Here is a 10,764-nt window from a genome sequence, read left to right as displayed (position 1 = left end):
CTTTCACAAAATAAAGCATCAAATTAAAGTTTTGCAGGAAACTTTACATAGGATGGATGAGATGTGACAAAACGTTAAACTTAGAATTTATTTACAGAAATACAAGTCATTGAGTTCATGAAGGCACAGTTATAAGCATCTCTTTTGTCGTCTAACCTGCTTTGACATTGCCAAAAACACAGAACATGAAGCTCCTCCCATAAACTAGCTTCTAAGTAAAAGGAATAAAAAATAAACTGTACAGAAAAATAAAGGTTCAGTCTTTGCCCACATTCCTTAGTCGGCACTCTCTTTTTTCTTCTTTTTCTTCTTCTCTGACACGGGGGTTTCTGGGGTCTCCTCAGCCTCAGTCTTTTGTTTCTTTTTCTTCTTGGTTGGAGTCTCCGTCTCCTCTGCGGCGGCTGGTTCCTCTACCTCTGACTTTCGTTTCTTCTTCTTTTTGGTTGGAGCATCTTCCGCCCCATTCTCAGCCTCCACCTCCATCTCCTCAGTCGCCTGCTTCTTTTTCTTCTTGACTACGGTGGCATCTGCTTCTCCGTTCTCCACCTGCGGATAGCAAGACAAGGTTCAAATTAGAAAAAGGCAAGTCACCATCTTGATTCCAAGATGCCAAACTAAATTTTATGATGATCATCCTTTGAAAGGCTTCACAATGTCTGACTCACTTCAGTGATCAAGTCCACTGTTTGGGGCCTGCCAATGGTTCGGAGTCAGGCTGATGTAGCATGTCGTACACTGAGACAGGACCACGTGTGGGTCAAGTCTCAAATCTGAACATGCGTGGCCAGAAACACGAAAATCAAGGCTCACCTCAACTTCACCGTTGGCGTCACCGTTGGCATCAAGTTCTTGCGACTTCTTTTCACGCTTCCTGCGCTTCTTTTCTTTCTTGTCTAGTTTCCGCTTGATCTCAGCTGCGACATCAGTAGCCTTAGAGGAAAAGAAAAAGAAATCGCTGAGTACAAATCAATCAAACCACGTTTTAAGAAAGAGAATTAAAGCTGCATCAGGCTCATTAAATCAGTGTATACCCTCACAGTCATCAGGAAAAGATTTGTCATCATTCACAGCATTGACAGACTCTGAAACGAGGGCAACCGGCTCCCATGAGCCTCGATCTGTTATCTGAACTCACCTCTTTCACTGCCTCTTGCATGACGTCCACATTTTTCCGTGGCAGATCACCGGTCTCGTAGAAAGAGAGCCGCTCTTCCACCTGTCCACGCAGCTTGTCACCAAACACACTTGTGGGCACCTCTGTAACACAAGTGACCAGAAATTAAATACCAGCAGAGGATTACAATATGACGAACAGGGTCTTATCAAACGTGTGGCTTTGCTCAGTAAAAAGCTTATCAACATCATCCCAAGGGATGAATACTGTTGACGAAAAATTTGAGCATCACTGCAATGACGCCACTTGAATTTCGAACCAACACTGTCCAATGGCACGAAGCATCGACGTTCTCCAAAAGGTCCTGTCACTCACCAGAGAAACAATCGATACGCGAGGCGATGGTGCATTTGTTCGCCAGGTATCTGGAGATGCGGCCTTTGTTCTTGGCTGCGGCGCGTCCGATGAAGGTCGAGTGGAAGATGAGGCCGTACTTGGGAGTGTTGCCTCGGGTCTTCAGAGCTCTGTGTGAAGACGCAGCTGGTTTCACATTCAGGATAAACCGTTATTGACAAAGTACATGTTATCTACTAAAAGCTATATGGAAGTCGCCCATTATAGGAATGAGGGGGCCGGGAGTTTGAAGTGTTACAGGCGGCTTAGCGACTGAACAACTCCCTCTGGTGTTTTACAACAAGTTAGGAGCCAATTCCAGTTCCAAAAATCTGCCACCATACACATGAAATTAAGTGAAATTAGGGGTGCATGTAAACAGATCATTATGGTATGTCCACAATTGTAAAGACGCAGCCAATCAAAGGCCCCAACACGTGTGATGAACTGATGCCGTGTATCAGGTTTACTGGCAAACTGAGTGCTTTGGTGGAAAGATGTCTGATTATTTGCATTAGCACTGAAGACACCATGACTCATTAGTATTTCAATCAACACTTCCAGAAATGTCATTATTAAATGGAGGGTTTAGATGTTTTGTCTTCCTAGCTTGTGTTTAGAGACCACTTTGTGAGATTGGTGTGGAAAACAAAAGCAATTCGGTGATATGAGCTGTAAGAAGCTCTCAATGTTCTACCTCAGTGCTGTGAGTGGCTGCTCAGACTGTGGGGGTGCGTTAGGGAGAGAGGGATCACTCGGGAGAAGACTCCAGTCACCCTGCTCTGCTCCAGCCCAGCCCTGCCATCACTGCAACCACTTGTTTCCCCAGCAGGGAGGGGGCGCCCCAGTACCTGAACAGGGCCTTCTCTGCTCCCAGGATCTGGACGGTGGAGGCCGGGTACTTGGCCAGGTTGGTGAGGCTGCCGGCATGTGAGATCAGACGAGCGCCCACCTGATGAAAAACACCATCAGTCTCAGTGAAGTAGAATATGAGTTTGATGAAAACTCAAGACTCTCACAAGGACCATCAGCACCGGATATATTTTTCATCACACAGATTCAGGGGATTGACAGATTTTGGTATAACATCATTGGTCGCAGGTGTTATGTAAAAAAAATAAACATAAAAACAAACTTCTCACCACTTCTCCGATCAAGGCTGCCAGGTTTGGAGCCACTTGGCTCATCTTGGAACGCAGGTACTCCTGCAGCTCCAGCCGATAGGCAGCCAGAGACACCACGCGGTTGGAGAACCTTTCTATGTTGATCAGGTCAATGGGAGAGATGTCCATACCTGGAAAACAATCGAGACATGGTGTCGATCAGAGGGATATTTCAACTTATACGTGCACTAAACATTTTTGCGACAATAATGTGCGATTGTTTCTCCCGACAGGATCCGCAGTGAGGATGTGTGCCTTCACTACAGGTTTATGAGAGGGATATTCTGCCCCCCTGTGTTAGACACCAAGGACAATTGTTGATCCAGGGTGGGCAAAAAAGGGGCACGTTTGTGTCTTAAACACACGTATCAAGCATGGTGCACACAAGGCCATACATGGCAAGATGATCTAAAGAATGAAAAATATTACTTGCTTACCCATGGAGGAGCGCGATGCGTCCAGGATGGCCTGAGCCTTGGTGCTGTCCATCACCACCTCCTCCAGGCCCGGCAGACTCTCCTCCGACAACTCCTTCCTGTTTCCGATGAGCTGAGCCATGCGGCAGTACATTGAGTTTTCTGACACAATCTTGATCAGCTCTGGAAAGTGGTAGCCATACCACTCCCTGGAGACAGAGGGGTTTGTTAGAAAATAAAACATCTACATATTTGCCACATTCCACAGCATGTTTGGTCAGCGAATGCCTCAGAGAATTGCCTAACCAGACAAGGTAGATGTGTTAGGAGAGGTTCATTTACAGCCAGCACTCATGCACCGTCTGTGGTAAGCATTAGCAGGCTGCATGGAAATGATGGCTGCTTTGGGGAAAAAAATCCCAAACAAAAAATTGGTGAGAAATGACAGGCATACGGTCACTGACCGCCAACATTGAGCCAACACCAACTGGGCTACTAGCATAAGTTTCCTTAAAACTTTCTTATGCGGACCATCAGCACCGGATATATGTTTCATCACACAGATTCAGTGGATTGACAGATTTTGGTATAACATCATTGGTCCCATGTGTACATTGCCCACAAAATTGCCGCAAATTACAGGAGGTGGGTGACTAGAATCAAAACATTTGACAGACAATGAGAAACCAGTCTGCAAGTTTCTACTGAACAGCAGGACAAACATCCTCAATTGAATTATCTTTTGTAGCAGAGCGTGTGGGGGAAACCTACCGGACACGCATGGAGAATGTGTTGATGTCTTTGTCCAACTGATCGAGCAGAGCAATGGACTGGATGATCATGTTGTCCGCCCTGTTGACATTGAACTTGACCTTAGCTCTGGAGTAGCTGTGGCCGAGGCCCAGCTGTGCCTTGGAGGCAGCCAGGCCAGTCAAACCCTTCACCAGCGAGTGGAAGTGCAGACGCACACCTGCAGACAGACACCAGGGTTTGTTGGCGTTAGGTGGAACAGAGGAGTGAGCAGCAGGAGACAAGCGGCTGTTCAGATTTTCAGTATGAACCTTCATGAGTTTCAGGATCACAATTTCGCATCACAACAGGGCAAAAACTAACTCCTCTACCAATAAATCCTCACCTCTGATTATCTCAGCCACCACGCCGCCAGTCTGGATGGAAAAGCTAAATTCTTCTTGTAGGGCTGCTCCTATTTTGGCATCAGAAACCCCCAAGGCCGCCTTCTTCTTGGCAGAATGTGGCAGGTTTGTCTCAAGGAACAACTTCAGGTCAGCATGGACCACGCCTGAGGGTGAACGAGGGCAAGTATGGAATTAGACATTAAACCAGACGTCTACCAGCAAGATTTTTTTTTCTCAAATTTGCTCTCCATTAGACCATTAAACAATTGATCAAAATTATAAAACAAAAAACACTCTACTATTAACTATACCAGAGTATTCCAAAACCATTTCCTCGGGTGTTCAGGGTCAACATTAGGTTGTCATCACAGTAAGTCAGTGGATTGACAGATTTTGATACATCATTACAACTGAGGAAACTCTAAAACTCAACCAGGCTGTAGAGAGGAAAAGAGAAAAGAACACCAACCTTCGGAAATGGCGTTGATGTTCTCCAGGGCGCCCTGGGCCGACTTGAAGGGGAAGAAGGCCGCCAGGCTCACCATGCTGTTGAACTTCCCGATGCTCAGCACGCTCTCCTCCACCTGAAACACACACGCACCACGTGACACTTAGTCGTTATACCTGGTCCACGCGGACACGGGGCAACAGGTTCAACCACCGACTGGCGCACGGAGGACCCACCTGAGGCAGCAGCATGCCGATCTCCTCCACCTCCTTGACGGCGAACAGCGCGTAGCCCGCCGCATGCTCGAACAACACGTGTAGCAGCACCTGGAGAGGTAAACGCGTTCCGTTACACGCTGAAAATAAGTTACATCACAAGAAAAGAAAAAAAAACTGTCTGTCTACACGTCGTGTGATGAGCGACCTCAACGTGGCAGCCGCGGAGGAACGGCCCGTCTCTGTTAGCATAGTCGTAGCTAACGTTACTTTGTTAAAAACACGCAGCACTGTGTGTACTCTAATATGATTATTGACCGCCATGTAATTGCGTCAGGTGTCGCCATAACTTCCGATCGGAACCACGTGGTCGCCACGATGGTCCCCACGTGTTGGCCTGGGCCCGCGGCGGAAGCAGCCTGCTAAGCTAACTCGTGCTAGCAGCCCGGTCGGCGTTGGCTCAACGTATTTGCTAACTTGTGCCGCGACTAAAAAAAAAAAATAGTACACGTGGCTGAATTTCACCCTCATCAATGCAGCAAACAAAGATGTGCTCGTTTTTTAATGGCAGCGGTGGCGACCACGGCGGTTTGAACGTAAGACGTGTTGGACGATGTGAGCCGCCCATGTGGCTCCACTCGTGCGGAGAGGCCTTCGACTGGTGCGGCTGTGAAACGCATGAAAATAGATTTTCTCTTTTTTTTTCGTCTATTCCTGAAGTGTCGGTAGTTTCATAAAGCAGCCGGCTGTGTCACACGGTGACATCGTGTGTGAACAGGTCCGCACGCGTCGCTTCTCTTACCATGATTCGTGAATCTCCGCTCGCAGCTGGGGCGACCGCTCCGCTGCTGCTCCTCGGGGTAAAGACTGCAGTCCGCCGTTCTTCAGCGAACTGTGGCGCGAGCCAAACACCGCGATATCTGCGTAACCTCGCGAGACCCGAGAGGCCCGAGAGGCCGCCACCTGCTGGACACAGAGCACACAGACTGTTATCAGTGGAGAGAGGAAAGGTTTGTGTGAAGTTGAAACTTCAACGCTTTGTGGCTTTCATCATCTACTCTGGTGTTTTCACATACTCTGGTCAAGCAGTCAGTTGGATGATGATGATGATGATGATGTTGTCCCTAACTGGTGTAGAGCTGCAACAGTTAATCGATTAATCGATCAGTAATCGATAACTAAATTTAAAAAAAAAAGTCAAAGTCTAAAATTCTCTGATTTCAGCTTCTTAAATGTGATTATTTTCTGGTTTCTTTGGTCCTCTGTGACAGTTAACTGAATATCTTTGGTGTTTGGACAAAACAAAACGTCATCATGGAGTTTTGCGAAACGCGATCGACATTTTTCACAATTTTATGGACCAAACAACTAATAGACTAATCGAGAAAATAATCGACAGATTAAGCGATTATGAAAATAATCGTTAGTTGCAGCCCTAAACCGGTGCAACGGGAGAGAGGGAGATGTCAGTCAAACACTGCACTGAGAGAACTGAGAGAGCGAGGTCTCCAACCATCTGTGTGACGGGGCCATGTGTGTGAAGGGGGCTGTAAAAGACAGACAGACAGACAGACAGACAGACAGATAGATAGATAGACAGACAGACAGACAGACAGACAGATAGTTTCCAAGGGCAATTTAGAATTTGGTGCTAATGCTCATGGTAATGAAAATACACATCACACAGTGCAGCCGATGTGCTTTTAATAGGTTTTGGAAAACTGAGTTCTGTGAAACGGGGGGGGTTACTGTAATATCTCTCCAGATGTATACTTTAAAGTCATATTATCCAAATTCTACTGGACTGCATTGTAAATAAAAGAAAGTTGTACATTTCAGTTGTACCCTCAGTGATGAGTTTGTTTAATGAACATACTGACCCTCAGTTGCGTGTCGGTCTGGGCGCTGCCAAATGAATCAATGTAAATGTGATGAACTTTAATGAATGGGATGACGGCTGAAACCTCCCTGTGACAGCATCGCTTCAATTCTAGTGGATGTGAGACATTTGTTAATTTTGGCTGTGATACTTTGCTTCAATCAAAAACTGTTCACGAAACACTGAATGAGCACCACTGGACCAAGCATACAAAGTGTCATTCAATGACATCATCCATTCATGTCTTGATTTTCTGATTTCCAGCTGAGGGCTCAGTTGTCTGTCTTTGTAGGTGCTAACTTTAAGTATGACAGCAATATTATTTGTATATTTTAAAACATAGCCTATTCACCATATAGATGTGCAGTTCTAAAGGGAATTAAAAAGGTAGAAAATACTAATGTATACATAATATAAAGATTCCATCTATCTGACAACACATTCTAAAAGACCTGACCTTAGGTGATGGAAACATTTAACAAGGGCTTTTGCGTCAGTGTGGCACAGTTACATTGCTAAATGTGCTCATGCAATAAACCACATACAACAGCGGCAATGGTTTTAATCGTCCACTTCTGCAGAGCACTATAAAAACAATATAAACCCAACCTGCGATAATATTTCAGCACCGTGCCGGAAAAGAAACAAGTGCCGAATTCGATGAAAAACTGTCATTAAAGTTCTTTAGTTGTGATGGTTTCTGAGGAACGGGTGCATGCGGCTCTGCTTGCGCACAACCAGTAATTACGAGCAGGTCATAAACGTCACATTGTGTAGGATATTAGCTTAGAGCAGAGAATTTACAACTGACCTCTTTGGACAAATCACCGCACGCACACGCACACACACACACACACACACACACACACACACACACACACACACACACACACACCGAACCTTAAAACTTACCTTTACCTTAAAGTTTAATGATATAAACGAAAGGGCTTCGCTTTTGGTCCCCATGAGGAAGACATGCCCACATAATGTGAGTGTGTAAACAGATGGAGGCCTCTGCAACATCAGGAGTAATAGTCCTATCAGACACACACGTACACACAGAATAGAAGTCATGTCACAATCATCTTTCATCGTTGCATTTGGTGACGCAAGTTAAAAGCCCCCTGCACAGACTGAACTTTGCTGCTCAGTTAGCAGTGTTCTATCTTAAGATGTAATTAAGGATTCAGTCTTATCTTCTTTCTCGGGTTGTTTGAAGGTTAAATGACTGAAAATGTATTTGTTTGCTGTCATGTGTGATAGTGTGAGTGTAAATAAACGAGGATGAACAAGTAATTCCTTTGAGCTCTTCGAGGGGCCCTGTCAATCTTTCAAATAATTCACGATATGGTATCACGCCACAATTATTCAGAGTGTGTAGAGCATTGTGTTCATTGTGTTGTTCCCGAATGCTCCTCTAATAACGTGCAGACGCCACAGGGATTCTCACCCAGTGTGTCCTGTTGTCAATCCTGTCACAGAGGGCCTACATACACACAGCATTGTGAGCTTAGTGCCGTAATAAACTAAGGCCAGATTCCTGAGTAATATGTGTGTTTCCAGGAGCGCGGAGGAGAGCGCTCGAAGGAGCCTGTTGAGGAGCGGATGTGAGGGAGGACAGTAAAAAGCTCAGGGATCAGGAGCGGACTTGATATAAAGGCTGACTGGGACAAGCTGACGCTCAGACCAGTGGAGCTCTGCTCATCTTAACGCACACTTCCCCAAGTCACTGACCACAGCACGTGAGTAACGAGTGGCTTCTTCAGCTCCTCTGTCTCTCAGGCGCTTTTCCTTTACCCTCTGTCGCTCCTGTCTTTGTCCTCTTCCGTGTCCTGCCTTCAATCTTCAACACTGTGTGCACAGAGCTCTCTGGCTGTTGTCAGTATGGCTGGTTCACTCCGGCATCTTATCTCTCTTCTCAGAGGAGCAGTTTGTTTGTTACTTCCACACTCCTCCCACTTTCCCCTTTCTTTCCCTATCTGCTATCTCTTCAACTCACTTATTGTTTCTGGCACACGCACGCACACACACTGTAGCTCCAGGCAAATAATGTGTGCTGATCTATTCTAACTGTCGCTTCTCTTTCCCACTGCTGAAAAAAACAAACTCTCCCTAATTTCTGTAAGCGGCCTGCCCTCAGTGCCACTCACCCCTGCTCGCGTGGAGACACGGACTCGACTCTACGCTCTGCCTGACCCTACTGTTCTGTATGGACTGTATACCTGCCTTCAGTGTGTGTATTTGCTCGTGTCCAGGACGGAGCAGAATGAGCATGCGCGGAGCAGTGGCTGGTTGCGTGCTGCTGGCGTGCCTGGCGGCGCTGCTGACTGAGAGGACAGAGGGACACATCACCTTCTTCAGCCCAAAGGAGATGATGCTGATGAAGGTAAGCGGCTTGTGTTGGATCGGACAGTGTTCAGAAGTAGGTCTGAGGAGCTGGAAGGCTGAATCGATTAGTCGATCGAGAGGAAACCAATCAGCAACTGTTCTGATTATTGATTTCATGGTTCCCATTCAGTTTTTAAACAAAAAATGGCCAACATTTCCTGGTTCCATCCTTTCCATTGTCCATCGCCTTTCTGAGAGTAAACTGAATATCTTAGAATATGTCACCTTAAGCTCGGATGCTTGGCATTTTCACTCTTCTCTGACATTTAATATTCAAAGCAATTAATCTATTCACTGATGATTAAAATGACGCCATGCAATAATTCATTACAAGTGCATGGTTCTCATGATGTCTTTTCAGCGGAATCATATGATACCAAAACTGTCAACAGTTTCATCTTACATTATTTTGTTCTGTGGCTCTTAAGGATGAGCATCAGTTTGATTGTGATATGTGATTTTGTATATACTGCATGAAGCAAAAAGAGCTTAGCTTTGACAATAAGTCAATAATTTGATTTATCGATTATAATCCCTAGTTCAAGCTTCTGAAAGGGGTTCTTTTCTTTAGCTCTGAGCAGTACACTGAAAATCTTTGGGTTTTGGTTTGTGGGTCGAACCAGAAAATAAGCAAGTTGATGACAATCCCTTGGATTTTAGAAAGTCACAACACTTTCAGTACTTTTGCTCTATATGATAGATTTGAATCGATGCATTTCTCAAAAAATAACTCATCAATATTAATAAAAGCCACTATTGTGTATTATTTTTCTGTCAGATTTGTCCAACAGGAAAAATGCAATAACAAATTCAGAAATTTGGAGTTTGGGGTTTTAGTTTTGCAAAGTTCAATGCAGTTGTTGTGGGTCTTCATATGTGGAGGCCGCTAAGTCTCCAAGGCTGTTTATCTCTACTATTATGGGCTGCAGGAACGAGAGGGTAGAAAGGACATGGAGCCTCGGTCGGAGGATGGTCAGTTTGAAGAAGTCACTGTCCAACAGCTTCCTCCGGTGGAACACGGTGATGTGAGTACACGGGCACTCGCTGTACATTACCTTCACACCTAGTGCCATCACTGGTTTCTATTTCCCCATTACTATCAAGTACAAGCCATTAAATCCTCTTTTGTGTGTGTACAGGATAAAACAGTGGAGATTGCCGTTCGTCTCTCACCCAAGCAGCTGGATCACGTGGCTCCGGTGCTCGAAGAGATCATCCATGAAATAGCGGAGAAAGGTACAAGAATTTGATCAGTGCAAGACATGGTGGTGAGATACGTTTGTTGAAAATGCCATACCTTGTCCTTGTATCTTGTATTCTTTTATCATCGACAGACTCACCAGTGATAGTGATTGGATTAAAACCCTCTCTGGTAAACATAACGCTCTCTCACTATCTCTCTCTCCAGCCAAATAGCGAGGCCGGAGACACTAGAAGACCAATGCTGTGTAAATTCTTCAACAGGCACCGAATGCTCATTTATTTTATTGTATTTTAATGAATAAGTCAATAAAGGGAAGTCATCTAATTGGAGCCTCTGTAATAATTTCCACATTTTTAAGAGGTGGCGGAATCTGTCTCGGGAGACTCTCTGAAAACACCAGTGCGTCTA

The 10,764-nt window shown here is 45.3% G+C and overlaps 2 protein-coding genes and 2 non-coding genes across 4 annotated transcripts; 1 reads left to right on the top strand and 3 right to left on the bottom strand.

Moving 5' to 3' along the window:
• Positions 1-74: 74 nt before the first annotated feature.
• nop56 (NOP56 ribonucleoprotein homolog) lies at positions 75-5,914 on the bottom strand. Its single transcript, XM_035631831.2, has 12 exons — positions 5,688-5,914; positions 4,907-4,996; positions 4,692-4,806; positions 4,222-4,386; positions 3,858-4,056; positions 3,108-3,295; positions 2,650-2,801; positions 2,359-2,459; positions 1,490-1,638; positions 1,136-1,257; positions 811-930; positions 75-546 (listed from the first exon to the last, which is right to left on the bottom strand). Exons 1-12 carry the CDS (start codon positions 5,688-5,690, stop codon positions 277-279), a joined length of 1,674 nt encoding a protein of 557 aa, XP_035487724.1. The 5' UTR covers positions 5,691-5,914; the 3' UTR covers positions 75-276.
• On the bottom strand, positions 1,004-1,069 carry LOC118310153. The gene has a single exon (XR_004793740.1). It is a non-coding gene; the product is annotated as a small nucleolar RNA SNORD57 (small nucleolar RNA).
• LOC118310154 lies at positions 2,886-3,005 on the bottom strand. Its single transcript, XR_004793741.1, has one exon. It is a non-coding gene; the product is annotated as a small nucleolar RNA SNORA26 (small nucleolar RNA).
• mlnl (motilin-like) lies at positions 4,855-10,680 on the top strand. The gene is made up of 6 exons (XM_035631839.1): positions 4,855-5,004; positions 8,328-8,506; positions 9,020-9,150; positions 10,082-10,177; positions 10,292-10,388; positions 10,561-10,680. The coding sequence occupies exons 3-6, from the start codon at positions 9,031-9,033 to the stop codon at positions 10,566-10,568; spliced, it is 321 nt and encodes a 106-aa protein (XP_035487732.1). The 5' UTR covers positions 4,855-5,004; positions 8,328-8,506; positions 9,020-9,030; the 3' UTR covers positions 10,569-10,680.
• The last annotated feature ends 84 nt before the right edge of the window (positions 10,681-10,764 follow it).

The sequence above is a fragment of the Scophthalmus maximus genome, chromosome 6 (assembly GCF_022379125.1).
Source record: "Scophthalmus maximus strain ysfricsl-2021 chromosome 6, ASM2237912v1, whole genome shotgun sequence".
NCBI classification, from domain to species: Eukaryota; Metazoa; Chordata; class Actinopteri; order Pleuronectiformes; family Scophthalmidae; genus Scophthalmus; species Scophthalmus maximus.
This window is presented reverse-complemented; position numbering and strand designations above follow the sequence as displayed.